This window comes from Stegodyphus dumicola, chromosome 4, assembly GCF_044657685.1.
Source record: "Stegodyphus dumicola isolate Sdum_Otavi_A_Nest chromosome 4, ASM4465768v1".
Classification (NCBI taxonomy): domain Eukaryota; kingdom Metazoa; phylum Arthropoda; class Arachnida; order Araneae; family Eresidae; genus Stegodyphus; species Stegodyphus dumicola.
The window spans coordinates 211423042-211450156 of record NC_140771.1 but is presented as its reverse complement, the minus strand read 5'-3'; the positions used below and the strand labels follow the sequence as shown (position 1 = coordinate 211450156).

Genomic DNA, 27115 nt, shown 5'->3' with positions numbered 1-27115 from the left:
AAACTACCTTCAAACAAGAAAAAAATTCTTTATTCAATCACATTTAAACTACTTGGACAATTTCTAGCATTGCTTACTAGAAAAAGCATAGTTTTTTTTTTTTTTTTTTTTTTTTTTTTTTTACAAGGCTATGGTAAATAGGACATAAAATGTGTGCGTTTATCAGAGTTCAATACATTTGCATTACAATACAGCATTCGTTTCAATATTAGAACATAAATACAAATTTGCTTTCCATAAAATGCTAACAAAAGAATCTTGCATATTCATATACAAAAAAAAAAGCATTATTTAAACTGTTAAAGCATGAAAAGATGTTAAACATACTTTCAATTAATAAATCTAATTTTGTTTCATTCATCATCAACTCGTTTGAAAATTATATACAAATATGAGAATAAGCATTCATATATACAAACATGTCTTATAATGACTTTCTCAAAAAGTAATATTACAATGCTCTCAAGATCTAAACTTATTTGAGAAAAATTAGACAATGCAATCTTCATAAAAACGATTATATTTGGTTTTAGTGAGAATATTTTGATTTCATGCAAGAAAAAAAATCATTGTAAAGAAATTTTAATAATTAAAGTATAGGTGCTTGAAAAAATCTCCTTTCATACTACAGATATGGGGATTTTGCAAACTGATACTAAAAAAAAAAAAAAAAAAAAAAAAAAAAAAAAAAAAAAAACTGAAGAAAAATGGTTTATGAAAAGTTAAACGTATAAAATAGATAAATGATTTTCATGCTCATGGAAGTTCAGTTTAAAACAGAATTAACTCAAGTACTTAATATAACATTTCAGGCCATTACAAACATGAAATTGCATGAATTATTTTATAAAATGTTTATGTTAGTCAACTGATAAGAGCCTTTGAAAGGTATCAGCTGAAAGAGTTTGGCAGGATCTCTGAAAACTACACATTCTAGCTACAAGACAAACAACTCCTGGAAAATATTTAGATAATGCAATAATTATATTTCATTATAAAAATGTATAACAAATATACAAAGAAAAACTTTTTGAGCATTCATACTCATGCATAGATTCTTGTACAGTTGTTAATGTTTAGGAAAATTTTACGGTTTTAAGAATCAGTATTCATTAGATAATTTTCTCAGCTCTTGAAAAGATAATCTTAATTTTCAGTTTTAACTTCTTGAAGAATATAGAAATTTACTTCATATATACCTTAAAATGCACATATTATGAATTTGTAGATTAATAAATTAATAACTTATTTATCTTAAGCATTCTATATATTTAATTTGAAATAATATAATCTTATCTTGATGATTTGTTCATTTCTATATATTTAATTTATACTAAATTTTCTTTATCTAGTTTATGATGATTTTCAAGTTACAATTTATTTTCATTTCTTAAATATATAATTAGAATATAATTTGTCTTGTTTTAAAACTGATAAACATATGAAAGAAACAAAAAACATACATCATAAGTTATCAAGTATGTGTTGAAGAATATGGATTATTTTATCAAATTTATTTTATTTTACATGCAGTGCCAACATGTACAGAAGGGTGCCAAAATTCCTTATATATTGCTTGAATTTACATTATGCAAGATATGTTCTCAAATTTCTTAATTTCCAAGAATAAAATATGAATAATATATCGTGGGAATTTTAAAAGGAGAATATGTATGTATCAGCATATGCTTGATTATTTTGCATGACTACTAAACATGAACTTCGTAAAAAGTATCAGAGAAAAGAAATACTTTATTGATTCGGAGATGAACAAGAAAATATTATAACTAATATTTATTACTTTGAATATTGTTTTGCGAATACTTTCTCACTAATATATAGGGACTAGATATAAGTGCTACAAATAAGAACACAATGTATTCTACATTCAGATGCAAGACCAAAATTCACAAGAATTCCAATCGTGCAAGTGAAATTTGATCTACTCTTTTGCATGACTTCTAAACCATACCTTTAAATATAAAAAACTGAGGTTTCTGTGCTGTGCAATGATGCCATTTCAAAAGAACTACAAATTTATTTTAATTCACTTTATAATGCATGAGCCAACATATTTAATTATTTATAATGTCATCCGATATAAAACATATTAATTTTAATTAGATATTTTTAATTTTATGTTTTTTTGGCTAATTTCATTTTGTAGTTGTTCAAGTACTTTTAAATACAATGAAAATTACTGTACATATTCTTATATGGATAAGCTGAGTAATGTACCAGTTATTGATTTGAAACAATTCAACACAAACTAATTCAACATTGGTTGAATCTTTATAAAAATTCAGTCCTACGAAGGCCCCCAGAAGACAAAAGATAATTCAGATCAAATGAAATATAAGGATTATGTTGAAAATCACAACAGGCAGGAAAATGGAGAAATTGCACAATTTAAATTTCATTAATTTAATAAATTTTATCAATCACCAGTAAGGTGAAAAACCTGGGTTTTTTATTATTATCTGTGATTAGTTTCTATGAAACAGTTACAAATGCAATTGACATGTCATTGATATGGAAGACCTGAAATATAAAAATATGTAATGGAGAAAATATACCAAGATATTCAACAGTAAAAAATTAAACAACAAAATTGAGTTTCTGAATCAAAGTAAAACCTTCAAATTCTAAAGATGCTATTATTAAAAGATCCATTTTGCATAATTTATCATTTGCATGCCAGACTATGGCCTGAATTACAGATAACATTCAACCATATATATTCAAAGATTCAAATTTTTAAAAAAAGCTTCCCACACCAAAAAAGAAATTTCAAAATGCCCTATATCTAAGCTAAATACAAAATTCATAAAACATAATAAACTTGGTATAAAGAAAAGTTATATTTCTGAAGTCATGAAATAAATATTTAAGTCTGAATGTAATGCACACATTATATATAAATTATGCTTGACACAAATTAATGTTCATATTTACTATATTTTGCACTGACAATATGCTTTGTATATATATATATATATATATATATATATAAAAGCTATAATTTTAAATCACAGTTTACATCTGCAGCTAAACCTCTTAGGATGTTTCTTCATAAAATTTGGGAAAATATTTTCATTGTAAAATATAGTCTATTTCCAATGATTTGGGGGGGGGGATTATTATTGAAAATTTTTCAAAAACAATTGCATACCATTAAGCTTACAAGTATAGGGTAAACAAAATCTTTCCTTTAAATATATGAATTTAAAAAAAAAGATTTGAAGTATGATTTACACAAGTTTTGATATTGGATATAGAGGGTTAAATGTGGGATCAAAAAAAGCATGGGTACCTGTATTCATTCCATACTCTCTATATACACATAAATGCATAGATTTTTTTTATATTTATATTATTATACTGATTACTGTTAGCTGTAACATATACACAGGAATAACATCAATTTTGTATAGTTATATTTGTGTAGTTTTACTTTCTAAAAATAAAATGCATTTTCTCACAAATTTCAATTTTTTTCTGATACTGAATTTTGGTTTGCAGTTACTTTTAAGACTCATTTTATAAAAGCATAGGTTTAATTCCTATACAGCTTGTTTTGTAAGAAATGAAAATTTCTGAATTCAGTTATTCATAAAAAGTACCTAAAAGTAATTTTCACACTGCATTTTTCTCTGTATATTTATTCTATAGAAATTTGACAAAAAGTATTTTTCATTTAAAAAAGCAGATGTTTACAAAGAAGCTTTCTTTAAAAAATTCTTAAAAATTTGCATATTTTCTACACTCATTTTTTTTTCTCCAAATGGAGATGCATTTCAGTTCCATTTATAAATTTGCACTGATTATTGCTCTTTTTATTACACATCTGCAATTCACCATAAATTTCTTGACTGGAAAATCCTTTCAGTAGGTTTAATTGTATATATAATTAATCTAAAAAAATTTCAAATTTAGTATTACTAATTTGACTACTTTTATGCTAATACAGTTTTCTTTAAACAATTGCATTACAGAGTTGTAAATTTTAAGAAGCTAAGGATATTTAAAAACTGAATATTGAAACTGCATTGACTAAACAATATGAAAAATGCATTAATTTATTTTTAAATAGCACACATTTTATACTTAATCTGCATAAAAAATTCTACTGTTTGTGAAATATACAAAAAATATGAATACTATCCTTTAAAAATTTTTTTTTAAAAAAAAACCAAGCTTATGGTTTATAATCACAGAAATAAGCTTTTAGTTTTATGGAAAGTATCTTGGTAAGACAAATTACTTAAAATTTACTTAAGTATATAAAATAAACAGAATAAATATTTCGTTTATTAAACAGTGACTGAACATTTAATTATAACATTTCAAAATACTTAAAGCTCATGTTGTGCGTTTCTTTTCTTAAAATGAAGATTTTGGAAAAATACTCATACTACAGTATGGCACTAAATGTTACGGTTGGCAATATTTAACCTCTTGGTGCACTCAAGTATGCTAACTAGGGTACACAGAACTAAATTATTTTGCACACTTGAATTAATGTGTTTAAGAATTTTTTTCCTGAATATGAATACAACAGAATATATCTGTTAAAGTTGCAAGTTATTATTATTATTTTTTTTTTTTAAATGCGGGAAAAAAGACCACTTTCTCAATTTTTATTGTGCATTAAGGAGTTAAAAGCATAAATCAGTAAGCATATTTTAATTACTCAACAATTTCCTGTACTTTTCTTAAATGTAAATGCATTAAAAATTTGCAAAAGGTTATATAAAATGAGATATATTTTATTTTAAAATACAGCATTTCATTTGTATATATTATCACTAGTTTTTATATTTTAAGCTATATAAACTGAAAAAATGACCGATATCATTGAAATACTAGAACATTTGATGTGCAAAACAATTGAAAAAATAAGTTATACAGTAAATTTCTAACCTATTAGCTACCATAAGCAAACGCAGATGGTTTCATAAATGTGGATGACAGAACAGCAGTCATCACAAGTTATTTACTACTAAAAGAAAAGGAGCCAAATTTCTAATATATATATCTTTTTAATGAAATACTGGCATACCTTCATTCAAATAAACTTTGCAGGAATGATAAATTTTATGTTAATTTAAAAATAACATACCAGGACTGGAAAATGATAATATAGTAATACTAGAAGTTATTAAATGAAATACAATTCAGATCAAGATTACAAGCAACAAAAAGGCAAAATGAATTTATATACATCATACATATATTAAGTCATGATAAATGAGTAAAAAATTATTTATGTTTTAATCTTTTAAAACATTCTTTTCAATTGACTTATTATGAAAACTTCTTCTTCCTTTCTGGTACAATGAAATTAAACAGATTAAATATACATATTTATAACCATCACCCTGTTTGGTAGGATAATTGGTGGTGTAAGCTACGATTGGGTCCAGGTTTGAACACCTGACCTAAGAATGCTATAGATGCATGTAGTTGCTTACTCTGTCTTCTTGTGGGTCTACAACCTATTGCATTCTTAGTGATAACATAGCTAAATTACAGATGAATTTGACTGACGAAAGCTTAACAAGCGAAGCTAAAATCATTAGAAATAACAATGTCTGTGTATAATGCTTTCTTCCTTAGACTAGAAATAATGTCTGCAACACGACTATTGCTAAACTCATTTAGGCTTTAAAAAACTCATTTATGACTTTTGCTAAACTTGCTTATGTAAATCAGGATGGTCCAACTACAGACTTGTGGCTAGGTTAATAAAAATTATTACTAATGGCTCCAGATTTCTGAAAGCATTCGTAGTATCAACCATCTTCAAGACCTGTTAATAACATCACTGAGAATTAACATCCAAGAGCTCTTTCATCATATATGTAAATTCCACGTCCTCAGTAATCAGTAATGCATTTTAAACCCTTAACTGCCGCGGAAAACGTACAAGATTCATTTCCCGGTGCCACGGTTTTTCACACAGGCGCGCACAGTTATGCGTTGTATTAGGGGGAAAATAAGTGCAACTTTTACTTTCTAAAAACTGTTTACTTTCACAAAATAAAGAATAAAAGAAAAAAAATGAATGCACAAAATTTGAGTAAAAGTATAATAAAAAGATGTAAGTATAATAAAAATGAGGGTTTTATAATAAAAAAAGTCCCTAAATGGAGTTTCAATAAATTCATTTTTAGACCAGTAAAGTCTAATATCAGGTTTCAGTGTTATACCTTGGGAAATCAAGTATGCCTAAAAAAACATATTTCTTCTGAACTGGTTGAATGCCACGATTTTGTTCTTGATTTTTTGTTTGCAAGGTGTTAGTTCATATACTCGTCTACAAAACGGTTAGTTTCAGTAACAATATGAAGCACGAGCAGTTCAAAAAATAATTCAAAAAAGATAAATGGGTTTGAAACATCCGTTATATCTTTCTTTATTCCTGGAACCTACTACAAAAAGTAAACGAAAATGGAGGACACAGGACGACAAAAAAAAAAAAAAAAAGTTTTACTCAAACAACACTAGCCAATACCGTGCAGTCATTACTTTCACCGCTTTAGACACACCTCTCTCTCCAATTTCTCCCCACACTTCTCTGAAATAGTATTTTCCTTCGCATATTTTGTCAAGGTCATTGTGGTGTTGCATTCCAAAGCTTTGCGAATAATTTTAGGTGTAGCAGCGCAAAGCAAATAAATGATAGCAGTTAACGCATCGGCTGAGCAAGGCGTATATATACGCCCGCGGCAGTTAAGGGGTTAAACCTTGAAATTTAAATTCATAAATATTTTACTGAAAAATATATTTTAAATGAAATTTTAATTGCTGACTAAACATTCATAAAATTGTTAAGATTATTTTAAGGAAATATAACTACAAATCTATAATTAAACATATTTCAGATATAGTCACAACTGTTATTTGTAATAAAAGAAATGTATCTTGAAGCCTATGTAATTAAACTGGAACTCAAGTAGCCAGCAGTGAGGTACATTATTAGCTAGGATGTGCCACAAAAAGTTACTTCAGGCCTGAAATATTTGCTTGACAGAACTGGTAGAGATAATAAATATTATTCTATTGATTGATATGTATAATTATGAATTGATACTTCATATTTTGAAAGACTGTGAGAGATATTTTCAGTACATATGAAATGGGACTTCTAGTAAAGGGAATTCACTATACAAAAAATTTCTAATTTTACATGTTTGAAAATTTAGAAAAATAATGCATGCAACCAATACAAAGTGGGTATTTTCCATAATATCTGATTGTAGGCTGCATTAGCAGTGCTCAAATACATAAAAAGAACTGCATAGAACTACAGGAAGGTATAAAATAACAAATTATTTAATAAATGCTCTATGCTAGCTGAAGCCTGAAATTATTTCACATTTTCTTAAGGAGGGGGTAATTTTGTTTCCCAGATGAATGAGCAAATACTTTTATCATACTGATTTAAATGAAGTCTGATGCAACACAAAATATTTAAAATGTATTAACTGTTGGAAGTATGTTTCAGTGTTACAAACTATATGCTTAAAAATACTTTCTAGAATAGTATTTACTGCTTTAATTTTTTTTTAAATTTGTATGTTTAATAGGGAAATTGTAACACCACATATGAATTTTAACACTGGAAAACTACTACAGCCTTTATGCTTGATGTATATTACAACATACTACTGACTTTATCACCCATTTGACTTGGCTTTCAATTACTGTAATTAATGAAAGATACTTCTTTTGCCATGTATTATGTACCCCTATACAAAACAATCCTTTGGATGTTGATTAACAGTTTTGTTGCATATTTTTAGATTTATCTAAATAAATTTTAAGAAAGAGATTAGAATTTTTAACTTTACGCAAAACATCTCAAATTTATATACTTGATGATGTGATATAAACGATATTTCTATCCTTAAAATAAGTTACACAAAATATTTAATTTCCTGATGATGAAAAATTTCCCCCTTTCTGAATGAGTTTCAAAATTGATTTTAATGACAAAATAATAATAATAATGTATTAGTAATGGCATTTTACAGGTCTTATATTTAGCTTGTTCCAGTATGGAACATCTACATTCAGGCAGTAAAATATGATAAAGCAATTATTTATATAAATCAATATATTCATTAGTCATAAAACCCCTCTCACAAAACTGTTTTTATTTATTTATTTTTTTTTTTTTTTCATTTATGTGACTGTCAGTTATTAGAAACAAGTATCTATCTTATTTATTCTGAATTCAGCAGTTATAAACAATATTTAAATTCTGAAAGTTGTTTCAGTGCTCCTATGAATGCACTTGCATTTCACTAAAATGGTGGGCTCTGAATAAATTTAAAAATTTCTATCCTTAGAGCAATCTTTTCTCTAAATGGGGGGAGCGCATGATATTTTAATTTTAGTAGCAAATATATATATTAATCACAATATCTTAACATATTTTCTAATACATATTGATGCTTTTTATATATTAGAAAATAGTTCAAAATTATGAAAAAATAAAGAGATTTTTAGAGCAAAAAATGCCACTACTTTACAGTTAAGAAAACAGGCTTTTGTTATAAAATTAATGTAGACCAAAAACTGCACACAAGAATTCCAAAGTTTAAATTCTATCAATTGATCTTTTTCTTTAAAAAAGGAAGGAACTCCAGATAATAACTTTGAAAATGTAACCATAATACTAATTCATAATATTTTATGCATTAAAGCAGTTATTTTCCACATTGTACCACATCAAGAATATTCATTTAGACTTTTTCTAAAAGTATATTTAAAATTTTACATTTAAGTTCTTCACTACATGATTTTATAGAACACCACACATTTTCAGTTGATATGATTACTAACAGACTTTAATAATTAAAAAATATAAAAGAAAAGGTAAGCATACCATATAATCAAAACTTATTTATTATGATATAACAACAGTTAAAAAAATCTACTAGCATTATATACATGTTTATGACAATTGAATGTGTACCTACACACTCGATTTTCCAATGGTTTTGCTCAGATATTTAAAATTAGATAAATTCCTAATTATTTTTTTTAAGCTCTGCAAAATTTATTTAAAGGAAGAAAAGAAGTTATTAACATAAGCTAATCTTCTTTCATTATATATCCAATTTCAGAGAAGGAAGTAAGTAAAATTAGCTGTAAAAATCTGAAAGAATACAAAAGCCCTGGATACAGTAAAAATATTGATAATTTAACTGGATAACAAACGACTTCATTTCCCTGTTAAAAGAGTCATTTGAAATTATAGAACTGTATATCAAATAAAATTAACAGGAAATTTTCAACAACAGTACTGGCTCAAAATATGATGTGAGTAAGTTAAAAAATTTTTGGAACATCTTGAAGTGATCCTTATTTTTTTAATAAATTTGCTGCCATGGGAGAAAGGGGGTAAAAGCTAATAAGTAAGATACATTAATTAAAATAATCATCAGAAAATTGAATGAAAACTGATAAAAAATAAATGATTTAAGATACCTTTTAAAAGCAAGGGCTTATTTTCAGCAAAACATATACAGCCAGCCCCCCAAAAGAAATATTGCTTATTGCGACATCTATGAATATAATGTTTGATGCTAATTTGTAATTTATCTTCACTTTAACATACATGTGATGTTTTGTAAAGATGCACAGCAAATATTTTCTTAAAAACATTGCACATTCAGAATTACTGCTTTCAATATTTTGATCAACATGTTAGTTTTTCACATCTACATGTATGTTATAAAATATTTTGATATGGCAATGGATGCCAGACAAAAAATTTCATGCTTTTTTTTACAAATAATAGAAAGAGAAGAATTTTAAGGAAAATTATTCTGTGAAGCTTATAATACTTCTTAATTATAGAATCCCCTGAGGACAAGACTCAAAAGAATATCCATAAATTTACTCATGAAAAAATATTTACTTTATATTCCATTCAGCTATACTATTTTCAGGAACTTTTTCCTTGATAATTTTTAATTATGTGACTTATAACAAAGGACTGATTATTAAGGAAACCTTTCGTTACCTAAAACATCTACCATTTCTCAATTTTTTTAAAAATTAACCACCTAAAATAACATACTGGCCATATATATATATATATATATTTAAAATCAAGATAAAATTGTTATCTGTTATCACTTTCATCTAATGCAAAACCAAATATTGAAATTTCAAATGCATTACATAGTAAAATGTTAATACATAAGTATATGTAAGAAGTTACATATTATTTTGTACAGTAATTTAATACTTTTATAAGTAGAGTACGGTCAATCTAAATACAAAGCTGGAATGAATAAAAAAGTTAAGAAAACTGAATTCTTCACAAGATATAAAAATGTGACTATCTTAAATGCATTTTTAATATTAAAATATAGATAAAATTAGTAGTTACAATGCATAAAATCAAATATAAATAATTGCTTGGGTCAAATACAGTTACATACTTTTTTAATAATTATTATTACTTAATTCCCTTAAATTCTAGTTTTTTAAATTTTGTTTCTTCCAAGAAAAAACAAATATTGTAGCTTATACAATTCTAGGAAAATAATAAATTTTGTGCATATTTTTAACAGTCAGAATTTTCTTTCACTATTAAAAGATACCCATTTAGAAATACAAAACTACATATTATTGTTTTATACTTAATAAAGTAACCAGATCACTACATTTTCCGATGTGTACTTTGTATAAACTTTTTTGATGAACTACATTGACAGTACTGGAATTAAAAATTAGCCTTGAAGTACTGAATATAATGTACAGATATGAATTATTATCTATAATACTTTCATTTAAACATATGCTGTTATTTATTGGGATTAAACCATTTTTAATAAGCACTATTTTGTTAAACGCAGAAATACACTGTTTCCTTAAACTCTCTTTTTCCATAACAATGATTAAATAAAAATAATTGGAAGCAGAATATTAAAAGAATCACCATTCTTTAACACAGCAAGCTAATTATCCATCCCTCTTAAATTAAAATCAAACTACTTCTATACTAAGATACAAATAGAAAAATATTTATAGTAATAAAACATCTGTAATAAAAAAATCACAGATTTCAAAATCAGTAGCTGTACTTTCTCAAAATAAAATAACAAAAGCAAAAACAGATACAGGTCTAATCATTGTTACGCATAAAAAATAAAGGAATAAACTTCCTTTTATATCATTTTAAGCTCAATCAGAAAAGCTTTAATATTCATTACTATAACTTAGAAAATATTTTTTAGAAATTAAGACTTTCTATAATAAGAGAAAGAGGCCTATTAATATAATATTTTCAGTGCATGAACTATAATATTTGTGCAAAGAACAAAAGAGGAAAAAAAAAGGCAGATTAAGATATAAAATTTGCTATCTACAAATTGAATTGTATACATGATTAGAAAGAAGAAAGGGATATAGTATTCCCATTTTGTAATAAAGGCAAATAATGGAGTTTTATAATATATACGTTTACAAAAATATATTCATGAGCACAACTAAGAGCAATAAATGTAGAGCATTTAAGAGTATGAGATTAAAGACTAACTGTACAGAGGAAGATAAATCTAAAAATAGATAAACATAAAAATCTACAACATGAGTTCAACTATCTAAAAGGGAAAATGTACAGTAAGATAATTTTCTGATGTTACAGGCTGCCTTCATCATTCTGACTTAACTCCAGCTCTTGGGCAAATTTCGAAAAGTCTGTATCACAATCTCTCAGATCTTCCAGTGTTGTCTGTAAATCATCACCAAGTGGTGGATCCAAAAGTGTTGTTATGTTACGTCTTGCATTGCTCATTTCCAAATCTCCAGTAGCTTCAAGACCAGCCCATTCCATCTGATTAGCTTGAACAAGGGTTTTATCACGATTCTGGATATCAGTAGCTAAAGATATATCTGAAGTCTCTTGACTGGAACTCAAAAGAGGGAATGAAAACATCTGATTTATTACAGGAGTGGTTGGATGCGATTTGGGACACGCATCTTCCACTGGAGGTGACAGGAAACAATACTCAATCATCTGATGTAACGGCACAGACTGACTCCTATTGCTAAGTAGAATATCAGAAGCACCATTAGCCTGGCTGTTTTTTAACAAATTCTGAATTTCTCGTGAAAAGGTATCTTTTAATGCTAAGGGTGGTTTACTGTAAATAACAGAACTTGATGCATGTCTTTGGCGAGCTTGCTTGAAAGTTGCTGGATTTGCACTGATAAGTAAATCACCAGCCCCATCATTTAAAAAGGAATGAGACATTGATGTACCTTCATTAACACTAGAAAGATCTGGGAGATTGCTTGTGCAGCTACTCGAAGAAGATGCTTGCTCAGAGACTGGAGACAATGGAGTAGTATTTGAGCCTGAATTATGGCGAGATCTTACTTCATTTCCTGAAGGAAACACAAAAGTTGATGGAAGGCAATGTTCACTGACTAAAGGTGACAATGGAGCACTCCTTGAAAAACATACATTTCCTGTAATATGTGGGCCACCAGGACCAGAACTGTGCCTAGAACGCAAGTGTCCAATAGTACTCGTAGATATTTGAGAATTAATTACTTGAGGGCTATTAACAGAACAAAATGTTACAGTTTTGCTTAAACCATGACTTGAATTATGTCGTAATCTACTAACAGGTACTGGAGTTGTCTGAGGGGAAATAAAAGGAGAGGTTGATACAGAAGATACTCCAGAATCAAAGTTCTGGAAAGGAGTATGTCGAGATGTACTATACGTACTCTGACCAGAACTATGTCTTGAACGACAAAAATGTACTGGTGTTGATCTAGGAGACACAAATGGACTACCAGCATTACTAGGTGGTTGAGATGGACCCACAGCAGTAGACATCATGTTTCGTGGATACTGATTTGGTACAGGAGATGACAAGGCAGATGTTCCACTAACATTAATGCCATCGGGAATGGGAGTATGTCTTGGAGATATTGGCGTAAAGTTAAAAGCCCGTCTTCTGGTATTTGGACTCTGTGGAACTGAAGGGACTTGTGTGTAAGTACTTACTCGAGAAGAATGCAATGTATTGCTTATCTGATGTATTGTTTCTATGTCCGATATTTCGTTAGATGGTAATAGAATACCATTTGTTTCAGAATCTTGATTTAAATCTGAAAACCCAGCTTGTATATTTATATCTATTTCATTAGCATTATTTTTTGCAGAGTTGAAAAAAAAATTAGGATCTGAAAGAATTTCATTATGCTCAGGAATATTTCCATTAACTATTGATTCTCCTGCAGAGAAAAGTTTCTCTATTGATTCTATTTGACTGGAATTTTGAACAGATTGAAAAGTTTCAGAATTTACACTGTTTATTTGGCCATTAAAAATGCTATTTATGGATTTATTTTCTTCTTGAATTCTATTGGAAAATGGTGCTTTTGCAGTTATATCAGATGTTTTTACAGTCTGAGGCAATAAAACACTATCACATAAAACTAGAGATGAAGTATTAGAAACAAGCTGATTCTGCAAGCTATTAACTGTTGGAGTTTTCGATATTGCACGTGGAAGATTTTGTTCAAGAAGCATTCGAAGCTGAGATAACTGTTTGACCTTATTGTTACAAGACAGCTGCCCATTATCTACTTCTAATTTTTTGTTCCTTTCTTCTTGAAGGGGAGTAACAATAGAAACACTGGAATTAGCACCACGAAAGTAATCATTCAAAGCATCCCCTTCAATTTCATGTACACAAACTTCACTACTGAAGACAGGAATTTGATTTGTTTGACTCTGCTGCATCAAATTTGATGCACTTTTATTCAATGATGCAGATTCAGAAACAGCATCTGTTATGGAAATATCTAAATGTGGTCTTTTGCTATCTTTATAATAATTATTCTCAGATAGATGCCTTTTCATAGCATTGTTTTCTTCAGAAGAAACTCTAATAATATCTACATACTTTTCAGATTCTACAGATTTAAATATAAGCTCTATATTTTGATTGGTTTTGTCTTCAAGAGAATTTTCAGGCAAAATTTTAGGATCAGCAGAAACCTGAGCACTGAAATCTGATACACAATCTTTGGGCTTTTCGGAAACAATATCCTGAGGTGTAATAAAATTGCTCTTTTTTGAACTATTTATTTGAGGAGAAGGTTTTAAAGAAACGATCTTCACATTAGACGTTGTACTATTAGTTTTGGGAGAATTATCTTCATTGCTTTCTTCACTGCAATCTGATTGAAGGCGTGCATGTGAACTTCGTCTCCCATCATTTGTTTTGCTTTTAGGTTTAATTAATGTAGTTGAACCTACTGATCCTGCTCTTGATCTAGCAACAGTAGAGAAACTCTCACCTCTCAGTGGTTTGGGCTGAATTCGTTTATATTTTGGAGCAGCTACATTTTGTTTACCAATATCAGTAAGTTGTGATAAAGATGGAACAATAATTATTCCAGGAAGATTCTGTGCTATGCACACTGGTGTTTTACTTTGAGAAATCAGTATTTTGTTTTTATTCTTAATTCCATCTTCAATTTCTAAACGCCCAGCAGGGCTTGTATTCTTGCTGGGTGATGAACAAATAGCAGCAGAGTCTAAATTATGTTTTAAAGAATTTTCATGTGATATTAATGTTTCAATATCACAATCTTCTTCTTTAATCTGAGTTTCAAGGGTTTTTCTTTGTTGATTTAAAATGTTTTCACTAGCATTTTCATCTTGGCTTTTTACAAGAATATCTGAAGATTCTTTATCCTTAAAAAATAAAAATGAATTAAGATCAGCTGAAGTGGAATGAAATCAATGAAAATAAATTGTGAACATACAAAATACACCAGAAAGAAATGATAGTAGAGTAATAAACTAAATCACTAGGAGATTAATTAATTTAAATATCCATTCCTTACAAAATGAGTGATTTTATTCATCATACATTTAAACATTATTATGCAGACATGACTTAACAAAATTATTTTACGTATGGTACTAGATTACCAGACAAAACATGAAAGGTCTTCCAACCTTGAACTATAATTTTCTCAATGTGTATATCATATATGAATCTATTTAGTATACATAAAACAAAATCACTAAATGCTAATATTCTATAGCTAATCCAATAAAATTGTTAAACGTTTATACTTCGATAGCCAGTGGTGAGCTTTCAGATGAAGCTAATCACCAGCGGACAAAATTAAAAAATTTAGGGAAATCTCCAAAACAGCAATGCATCGTCAAATATAGTAAATCTGTATATTTTCAATTCTTACACACATTGGTTTAGCAGCTCAAGTTTTTTACACTTTGTATACTTCTAATTAAGCTAAAGCAATTGTAGTTTTTTGTATAATGCTTTATTTCCAATAATTTCAGTGTTTCATAAAATACTTCCTTAGTTTTTCAATAAAATCCCAATCTGCACTCACTTTAAATGGATTTGGGAGAAAAGTCACAATTGCTTCTAAACCATTAAAATGGTAAAGATATTAAACTTAAATTAACTCCTAAATGTTTATTGATGAAATAAAATATTCACATAAATTTTGCCTATCAAAACAATATATCCTTTGAAGTTAATTGCAACGAAATTCATTATGCTTTATTTACATTATATTATATACAAGGTGTGGCTATTGATATCCAGGACTGACGCCACAGCATCAAACCGATCACTCGCCCGAGAGAGGTGCTGCTGGTATCTGGAAAGTAGTACATCTGCACGTGCTCCTCGCAGTGTACATCAGTTGTAGACATGAGCTTGGCTGGAAAAGACACATGGAAACATATCTGGTGAAGTGTTGTCGAAGTGGGAAAGTGGTGTTGTGGAAGTGCTGAAATGGAACAAAGGATGAACATCAAATTCTGCTTTAAACTGGGCAAAAGTGCAACAGAAACACATGCAATGTTGAAGCAAGTGTATGGTGAGCAAGCATTATCCCGTTCCTGCACTTTTGAATGGTATGGATGTTTTGGGGACGGCCATGAAGGTGTTGAAGATGATGCACACACCAGGTCATTTTCCATGTGTACACCTGAAACAATTGAAAAAGTTTACGAGCTTGTAACAGCAGATCAGCGACTGACTGTTTGGATGCTGGCCAGTGAACTGAACATCGACAAAGAGGTGGTTTGCCAAATTCTCACGCAAGACCTAGAGAAACACAAGGTGTGTTCCAGATTTGTCCCGCACTGTTTATCGGATGATCAGAAGCAAGTCAGAATGGACACATGTGGTGAACTCGTTGACAACGCTGACTCTTCTTTCCTGGATTCAATAGTGACAGGTGACAAATCGTGGTGCCATAATACAACCCTGAAATCAAGAGACTGAGCACAGAATGGCAGTCTCCCAGCTCCCATAAACAGAAAAAATTTTGATTTCAAAAATCAAAGGTCAAAGTAATGTTAATCGCTTTTTTCGATAGTGAAGGACTTATTCATCACCAGGCACTACTGTTTGTCCCACCAGGCACTACTGTTACAGGACAGTTTTATGCAGAAGTTCTTGCCCGACTCCGACAAAGAATTCACAGAGTACGTCCCCGTTTTCAAAAGAATGGGAGTTGTTTTTTTGTTGCATGACAACTAAGAAGTAACAGCTTATTGTTTGCAACAATGCAACACATGAAAAAATCATAAAAATTACTAAACAACCAGCTCATTCAGCTAGAAACAAAACCTTATCTAAAATTCATTGCATTCTCCTACATTCACCCATGCAAAAAATGACTATAAAAACTTCTCATTGTTAGGTTAGGCTATTTGAACATGGCAAAGCATATGAGGGTTATCTGTATATAAAGCTTCTGTTAAAGAACTAAAAAAGACATAAAGAGTATATTTTTCAAGACATTTTATTATGAATATGTTTAAACAATGGAAATATTTTTAAATGCTTACTGATCAAACCCCAAACAATTACAATAGTATAATGCAAATATAAGCAAGTTTCCTATGGAAAATCCTTTACAAATGTATATCCCATCTTAGTTTGAAACCTGTTATTTGTCTTGAGAGCTAATTTAATAATATAATCAAATCTGTTTTAGAAAGGTTGATTTTATGATATTTACCTTTTTTCACAATAATATTTTATAGTTAAAACTGTTTTTCAGAAATATGTATTTTGTGAAAATTCCTTTTCGTAGTTCAAATTTAAACTTTGTCATCTCTTTCATTTAATATAAATAGCTACTGAAAATAATAACTATAATATATATATATATATATATATATATATATGCTAAAGAAATATTGATTATATTATCTCCTAAGATTAATTTTAGTAGAAATTTAATTTTAACTTTTGATGCTTTAAGTTTATATATATATATATATATATATACAGATTTAAATGATTCATGCTAGCATATTTTCATGAAAACGTTTAATATTTCTAATTAGACATCAGTTGATTTAAATGCATTTTTATTTAAATCAATAAAATTAAAAAGTAGGGAAAATATTCTTAAGGACTGTGTTTATTGCTTTTAAATGGCTTAGTTTATAAATCAACAAGAGACAGATTACATTTGAAAGTTAAATATCTCACACTTTGCCAAATCGTAACATGTTGATGCATGATACAAAGTATTTTATTTCAGCAAGTGACAACACATTGCTTTTCACTGATTTAAGTTGAAAACACATTCACTGATTAAAATTGAAAAATAAATATCTTACATTTAGATGAATGGCAACAGTCTGATACATTAGAGATAAAATGTTTTATTTTGAGCACTATTACCATTGCCATAGAGTTTATTTATCAAAATTTTATTAAATTTGTATAAAATAATTCAGGCTTTAATGGACAGAGCATTACATGTTCTGGTGGCTTTAATTATCACTGATTTTTCTCAATTCGAAGAGCATATATATACAGATTTTTCATTATGCAGTAACAGAGATAGTTAACTATGTTTTAGACTTATAAAACTGACCAGGATTGATTAAATAAGATTGCTAAAAACAGCTACTTTGATAAGTACTCAATTCTTAGCGAACAGGCTGGCAGAATGGGTGTTTCTGCGATTTCCTCAAGTGTAGCTTAAATTTGATCCAGTTTCCCTTAAAAAGTCCTCCACAAAAGCATCTTTAAATAGATAATCATATGTTTTGCAATAATTAGTTAAAAAAAGAAGCAAGCAAACCAAAAAAAGAGGGGAAAAAGTACTTCCTAATTTTTACAACCCCCATTATAATAATGACAATAAGATTATTCATCCCAAGACTTTCACCACATGAATTCCATAAGACAGAACTCAAGATCATGATGAGCCTCCTCGCTGCTTTTCATTTTGCACTTAAAGTCTCACAATCTTTCATATGAGACATTGTTTTTAAATCCACAAAATGGATTTTATGATTCACAGTAAATTTAGTGTACTTTGGTTTTTTCAGGTCTTCTGCTCTGTATGCTCACTAGCAGTCTGATAATCAATAAATCGTCAATAAATCGTTGATCCCTCTTTTAAATGATCCATGACTTTTGCCATTAAGTGAGAGTGCCTCTCTGTTTAGAAGATGAACAAGAAATCAATCACCAATTTCTTTGCATAACCTCACAAATTTCTACTGCAGTGGAAGAATCCTACCAACATTGTTTTTTCGCCAGACAAATTACTTTTGTTTATATCCACAATTTTTGCAGGGACTCCACCTATTTGCTCATTATTTGGTTGTCAGATTAAATGTAGAAAACATATATTTCTTTCTTGAAACTGTTCCATTCAACAGTCATACTTCCAGGAAATAAGTTGTTTCTCACACCACTTACTTGATGGCAATTCCTCTGTCCAACAGTACATAAACTGCACGACTCTTACAAATGGTATCCTGGAACAACTGAACCAGTTGTCAGACCAAACATTTTTCTTTTGCTAGCAACTTTTTACCATTGTACATTCAAATGCTTTAATTGACACAATTTCATTTTATGGCCATTTTTGCATAGTCAAACTGGTGGTATAATGCCTCTTTCTTGGAAGAATGATACAGCATCTTTCTTAGACATCAGCAAATTCAATGTTGTTAAATTAAAAAAGAAAAAAATTATAAAGTGCTACTTATTCACAGCTTTTATCTTCCTTAATCATCAATGTATCAAAAATTGTTGTCATACTTTTTAAAAAAGAAAATATATCTACTGAGTTCTTGTGAGGAGTGAACTAATTAATTGATAAGTGTTAGTGTAAACATTAATCCAGCTTTCAAATGTAAGAATCGTAAATGATGGTGAATACGATAAGATTTATTGAAATTATTAAATTACTTCACAAAAAATAAATAAATAAATAAATAAAAATAAAAAATAAAAAATAAAAAAATAAAAAATAAAAAAGAATTAGAAAAGTAACCAAAATTACATTCTTACTAAAATTATATTTTGTAAAAGCTTAGTTGAAAGTCTTAAAAAATTATTACTAAATTTTTTTTTCATTTCCTTTTTCTTTCTTAGGAAGAAAATACAAAAGTTAGAACTGCTCAGTAATAAAATTGCTAAAATAAAAGCTATTTTAAAGCTATTTGAAATAAATAAATAAAAAAAATATTAATATACTGTGATGGCCAAAATTGTGGACACTTTTGGAAATTTTTATGTTTTTGAACTTTGTATGCTTATAGAAAACGTTACGTTTCACAAAATGCAAACTTGTATAAATCATTTTAAAGAGAATTTATTACTGAATCCAATACAAAACACAAAATTCAATTATTTGCAATACAAAAAAAAGTTAAACGATAATAGTTATCGATATACATTAGATAGTGATGCAGTGAGTTATCAGTACTTAGTAGGGTACCCTTTATTTTTTATTACAGCTTCACATCGACATTTCATTGAGCTGACAAGAGTTTTAAGCTCTTCTTTCGTTATTACATGATGCCAGGAAACAATTATAGCCTCAATTAGTTCCCTTTTATTTGATGGGCGCCTCATTCGGACAAGAGTTTTCAAACGGTACCACAAATTTTCGATAGGATTGAGGTCAGGACTGTTTCCTGGCCATGACAACAATTTAATGCTCTTTGTACAAAACCACACTTTCAATATTTTGGCCATGTGGCAAGAAGCAGAATCCTGCTGAAAAATAAACGAAGCATTGTTGGAAAAGAGATATCTGATGGAAGGTAAAGTTTTGGATCTAGAAAAGCGTCAATGTATTTTCTGGCATTCAGTGTCCCATCGATGACAGGAAGGCGACCAATACCATCTGCTGACATGCATGATCAAATCATAACACTAGCTGGGTTCTTCACAGTTTCTTGAATGCAGTCAGGATGTAGCTCTTCTCCTATTCTACATCTTACATATTTTCGCCCATCACTACCGAATAATGATATCTTAGTTTCATCACTCCATATAACTTGTGACCACTAATTCTCTGTCCAATTAATGTGTTCCTTTGCCCACTGTAGTCTTTTTTTTTCGTTGCTGAAAATTAAGATAAGGCTTTTTTCGTGGAATTCTACCTCTCAGTCCAACATCTGTTAATCTTCTCCTGAATGTTCTTGAACTGACAGAAACACCAGCATCATTCAGATCACTTTTGAATGCCGCTGAGGACATTTTTCTATCTTGGAGACATAGTCTTTTTATTCTCCTGTCATCAATAGATGTGGTGCACCTTTTTCAGCCTTTTCCTTCTTTGTTTTTTATTAAATTTGTCTCCTGATATCGTAAACAAAACTTTCGGACTCCAGATGTAGTCACTGAAACACCCACCTGTCTTGCAATTTCAGCATAGGAAAGACCACTTTCTCGTAACACAATAATATTACATCTCTTTCTAGGTGTCCAATGTATTTTATTTGATGTCATTGCTTCTTGACTAAATATTAAAAATTTTTACAAAAATTCTTACTTGCAATTGCAGTGTATAAGAAACAGGTCCTCCTTCTACAGAACAAAGCAAAATAATGAATTGTTTCAAGTGTAAACATGATATCAGCTTCTACTGGCAGTTACTAACATTTGATTGGTACTCAGAACAAGAACAGTGATTGGCCAGGAAAGGTAGACATTACAAACCACTTCATAACTGTGTTTTTTATTTATATTAAAGTACATAGTACAACTTTTTCTGTATTGCAAATAATCGAATTTTGTGTTTTGTATTGAATTCAGTATAAAATAATATATACAAGTTTGCATTTTGCGAAACATAACATTTTCTATAAGCATACAAAGTTCAAAAACATAAAAATTTCCAAAAGTGTCCACAATTTTGGCCACCACTGTAGTGTGAATACAATTTTTGATTTGAAAGAAATTTTGATTTGAATTTTTGATTTGAAAAAAAAATTTTTTTTAGAATATGACTTTTGGGAACAGAAAAGAAATAATATGCGACTTGAATGTTAACACATTTTTTAAAATTATTAATGAAATAAAATCAGATTAGCTTATAATTTTTTCTGGTACTTACATATTATCGTGGACTGCGAAACTTGCCAAGCAGTGCATTGAGTGCCAATTATGGATAAATGTAATCTCATAACATACTCATAACAATCTGAGCTTTCATTTGATGTAACCCCAAGGATGATGTAGCCACCTTTTACTTTTGCAACCAACGGATATGAATTAATTGTTATTGCTGCAATTTGTCTTGCATGTTGGAAAAAAAAGTCTATTTGAGAGCTGTAGAATTACATCTGTGACTGCACTCCAGTTTATTTACAGCTGGTTAAGAAAATTAACATCTATCGAATGGGAAAAAGAACTAGATATGGGTGACAAAACAAGTATAGACTACAACAATTATCTCCAGGAAGTTTTATAACATTCTAAACAGAGCTTCTGGTAAAATCAGAGGGCCTATTTAAAAATGAATCAGTTTGAATACTTCTGCAGCAGTAGCTATTGGATAGATTGTGAGGAAAGACTGATGAACATTTTATTGTTAGAGTTTCAAATAGGAATGTGGCTCAGAATTCTGAAGGAACAAATGCTCAACTGTGGCAGGATTTCTGCCAACTTTCATCATTCGATAGTAGCCAACGTTCAGTCAGTGTAATTAACAAAAACTTGGGAAAATATCTCATTCAGTTTAAAAATAATCTGACCATACAAAAAGTAATGGCATTTTATTCCTTTTTGAATAAAATCTAGTTTAAAAAAGTAATACCTCCCATTATTAATACCCTACAATACTTTATGAGCTTCAAGTGAGAAACTAATTAGGGTCTCTCCTCCATGGCATTTGTTATTCAAATTTTGTTTTTAATGTTATCATCAATCATTTGTTAAAAGTATAATTAAGAAAAAATAAATTTTACCTTTAATATTTAAAATTCTACCCTTTCTTAATTTATAAAAAAGCTACTCATAATATATTAATATTAAATAAAAATTACTTACTAAGGAAAAATTTGGCAAGTCTGCAGGTAATGACATTAATCTTGTTTTCTTTGATTTTAGGCCTTTTTTCTTCAAGGCAGAGCTTTTGCCTTTACTTAAGCCAACTAAATTGCTTCGATGCTCCTGTAATTTCTTTTTTTGCTCTTTGATTAATTCTTTTTCCTGAATTTTGCGTTGCAAATGAATCTGAGCTTCACTCTTCTTTACTACCCCTTCACAATTTGATAAACCTTAAAAGAGAAAATATAATAATTATAAGACTTTTCGAGTAAATGTAATCATAATTTATTTCATACTTAAAACTGTTGCCAACTATTACATCTCCAGAAATAAGTAAGATACAAAAATAAATAAATTATCAAAAACTTAACAGTAGTTAAGTGTGTTAGGGTGGGTAAGGGGAAAAATGTTTTGGAATGCTTTAGTGCAGAAGAGTTTCCTATTGTAATACTAAGAAAAATATTATATAAAAAAAATTAAATCAGTTAACATCTTCCATTCGCACATCATACTTAAAGTTTATAAAAAAGATGCATCCTTTTTTTTTTTTGTAAATTTTTTAAATTAGTTAAAACTTTTAAATTAAAAATGCAGATCAATAAAGTAATTTTTTCCATTTGCACAATGTCTTAAAAAAACGGAAATTTACAAATTTTTTGTAGTTTGCGCTGTCCAACTCTTCCCCCTTGTCTTGCTAGAACAAATTGACCCAGAACTCCCTTGAAACACACTGAACTGGACTGAGCTACATAGACTAAACCATTGCTCCCTATTCCACCACAATCCCCACACGCCAACTCTTGCTTCCCCACTCCACGATAAGCTTCACTTCAGTTTTTTTCACTGTCGAGTGATAAATGATTTTGTCCAGTTTGTAATGTGTGAGCTGTGCACCATTTGTATTACGTTTGTTTAAATTTCTACATTAGCTAATGATGAATGAGTCACTAAATATAATAACTAGGAGTGTGATTGCTGACTACAGACAGAAGTTTTATTGCCCTATATTTGGTGAATCATGAAGCTTCCTCCAAAATAAATGCCAACACATGAATGTGTTTTTAGGTGTTGTTTTGAAGAGAGATGCAATTTATCACTCATGACAACCAACAAAAATTTTAATTTCTCTAAAGTAGCATCTGCAGTAGCCAAACAAATTAAATGTTTGCATGATAAAGCATCCATTTCTTTGTTGTCTGACTGCCAAATTATAAAGCTTATTAATGTATATCATGATTCCTATACTCGAATAAGGAAGTCATGAAAGATACTTAAAGGTAGGTTAGAAGACTAAGTCATTCAGTAGGGTCTATTCATGACCTGAAATAATGTCTGTAACAATGCTTGCCTAACACACTCTTACTTCCTAGTCATCTGGAAACACGACTGCATTTTTGTTTTACAAAAACCGAAGAAACCACCTGACAAACTCTCAAGCTATAGATAAATCAGTCTACTTTCATCACCCGGGAAGATCTTAGAAAAAATAATCCTGAAACGACTCCAACCGCATCTGGAATTTCTATCGAATGAACAGTATGGCTTCCGGAGAGGACTTTCAACAGTTGACCAGTTAATTAGAATCTCTGAATTTATTGGCTCCGCAATTAAAAACAAACTTAGTCTTGCCTTCCTCATGCTAGACATGGCTAAAGCTTTTCACCACGTTTGGCATGAGGGACTTATTTACAAATTAATTCAACAGCAGATTCCCCGAGAGCTGATTCTCATCTTAAAATCTTTCCTGGATCAAAGAACCTTCTCTGTCAAGCAAGCTGATTACATCTCTAAATCCCACCCCATCCGAGGAGGCATTGCACAGAGCAGTATCCTTGGTCCTGTTCTCTATTTAATCTATGTTCACGATTTTCCAAAGTTTGAAACAGATCATAACTTTCTTCTTGCCTGTTATGCTGATGACACAGCTCTAATTCAAAAATCCCGCCGTCCTAATCAAGCCATCTTCAAGCTCCACAAAAAAAAATGTCTACTATCGAAACATGGTGTACCAATTGGATAACAAATATCAATTCTGAAAAATCTGAAATACTACTGATTCGAAAATATAAGCATAAAGACAGAATCACCAGCTCGGTTTCTCTCTTCGACCAACGAATCCCCATAGCAACTAAGGCAAAATACCTAGGTATTACATTCAACAGAACTTTCACCTGGTCTAACCATATCAACGAAGTCAAGGGAAAAACATTCAGAATTATCAGAAAACTTTACTGTCTTTCATCAAACTCTTCCGGACTCACACTCTCAAAAAAGAAGAAAATCTTCACTTCAATAATTTGTCCGATCCTCACCTACGCTTCCCCTGTATGGGCAAACGCCAAGAAATCAGAGATAGAAAAGCTGCAAATAGTACAAAACAAAGTTCTCAGGTTAGTTACTGGAGTGCCCTTCTTTCTTTGAAACAAAAACCTTCACCATGATCTCCGCATTGAATATATTCAGGACTTTATAAACAGACTAAATGCAAATTTCTTCAAAAAAGCTACAACAAACAGCCACGCAAACTTTTCGAACATCCTAGCTTATGAAAAACTCAAAGAAGATTACTTTAATAGACCGTACGCTGCACATATCATCAATATGATCAACGCAAACATTTAACTTCACCTGGACTCTTATCCACAGGAAATCATCTTTTCACATATGAAAGGACTTCAATTTCCTGCAAGCTTAACGAACAGAAGCCTAGCCCTGCGGTAAAGCGCATATCTACAGTCCAAGAGATCCACGGTTCGAGGCCCAGCCGTAAAAATTTTGTGAAAATATTACAACTTCACTTGCACATGACTCAAAGGGACCTACCTACAAGATTATGAAAATTATTTTGATGTCAGTTAAAATTTTTACCTGCATTATTTCAGCAAGTATAATATTTTTCATCACTCGCCAATGATTCTGACTCTGTCACCCTTTACCGCCATATTTGACGACACCTCTCCCAGGTCCGTGATACTACACTCAATCGCCAAGCTGCCTCCTGATTCGCCAGCTCCTGAGCCCGGCTTTCCACATATTAATTTCCAGCTCTTCTCCTACCACAGCCATTGCCACCAGATCACCAGATGGCGACACGTGCAAGGACCTTGCATCGCTCCTCTCTTCCCCCCTTTTAGCCTCTTCTAATGATTTCCTGCTACAGAAGCTACATGATTTACCTTTAATGCCATGTTCCTTCGAGACATCTCTCATGCTACTGGGAAGTACTGCCACAGTGCAGTAGAAACCCAGTATAACACAAATAAACATCTAAGTATCTTTAAGTTTAAAGCTAGATCACTTGCTGAAGTTGCTGTTTAAAAATGCACAATGATACTGAACTGTACATACTGAAAAACACTAGATGCATGTCAATGTGTAATTCTAATTAAATGCTTATGTGACAGAGCAAAAAAAAAAAAATTCCTGTTCAGAAGTTGAAGTTCAAGTTTCTTCAAAGGAATAATAATTTGGAGAAAATTGGATCTATTGACAAGACAGTTACAAAAAAATTTGAAGGTCAAGCAGAAAGATCGCGATTTCAGCCAGCACTAAGTGGCAAAGAAGTTTTCAAAAACAGAAAAGTACTCAGAAATTGGAAATCACAAACACAGTTCTACTGGGGACCCGGGGTATGAGGAAGATGCATACAAACTAAGTACATCGACTGAACATACTGAAAAGTGTGAATGATTCTACTTAACGCAATAGTGCTAAATAGAATTCTCATCATTCGCACTTTTCAGTCAATATACTTGCAAGTGCAATGAAATGGTGATTGGTACAGAGTTTCTGATTGGGCAATAGCTGTTACAGCATCAAGTGTTCTGTGAGAAGTTCAGATAATAACCAACATAAATTCTTCCTATGTGGTTGATAAGTATAAAATAAGAAGAAACACGAGTCATGTTAGGACAAATTTGAAAAGTCAATTCACGACTCCTCAGAAAAACTGGGGTGTTTTCTTGGATGGATGAAAAGATGATACTTTGAAGATAAAAAGATGATACCAAAAGATTAAATGCCAAGCAATTTCACAGGAATGTGAAAGAACACTATTCTCTTATCCAGGAAACTGGATCAACTTATATTGGACAATTACCTCAATTTTATCAAATGATACATTATTCCTTATTTGTCTGAACTATCAATTTCACTAGAAAAACTAGAAGTAGTAGGGAGAGATGGCACTCTAACGAACACTGGATGGAAAAGGGTATCATCAACTCACTAGAAAATCACGTAGAATGCCTCCTACAGTGGAGCATATGCCTCCTTCATTTTAATAAGCTTCCTTTTTACCACATTTTCCAAAATATCGACAGTCAAACTGCAGTAAATCTTTTAGTAGGTTGGACATTTCAAATATATAGCCTTGGGACACTGTCCAGATGACTTGGCAAATCAGGACCCTGGTCCTTTGTCCCATTCCAGATGACAAACTGCAGCCAACCAAGTCCTTGGGTTGCATATATAAGCTTATCAGATCCATCAAGAAACATTAAAAAAAAAAAAAAAAAAAAAAAAAAAAAAATAGTTGGCTTCACCTTAAAGTCATACATGCCTGTGTGGTTTGCCATAAAATATTAACAAATATTTTACTCATAGACCAAAACATGTCTTTCAAGCAATCCAAACATCATGGGATTTATCTAATGATTTAGTTCAACATGTCGATCCTTATACTCAGAGAATGTTTTGTTGGCAATGCTTGTCGATGAAAGAGAACATATTCAACAGCTCAGTTACAGAAGTATCTC

The 27115-nt window shown here is 30.2% G+C and overlaps 1 protein-coding gene across 1 annotated transcript in view; it reads right to left on the bottom strand.

The window, feature by feature from the left end:
- Positions 1–12: 12 nt before the first annotated feature.
- Positions 13–27115, bottom strand: part of LOC118184144 (uncharacterized) — a 79494-nt gene continuing 52391 nt past the window's right edge. Inside the window, exons 8-9 of the mRNA XM_085815943.1 lie at positions 22359–22588; positions 13–14746 (exon numbers count right to left, since the gene is read on the bottom strand). Of these exons, the coding sequence (XP_085672069.1) occupies positions 11666–14746; positions 22359–22588 (3311 nt within the window). The 3' untranslated portion in view covers positions 13–11665. The remainder of the gene's footprint in view (positions 14747–22358; positions 22589–27115) is intronic.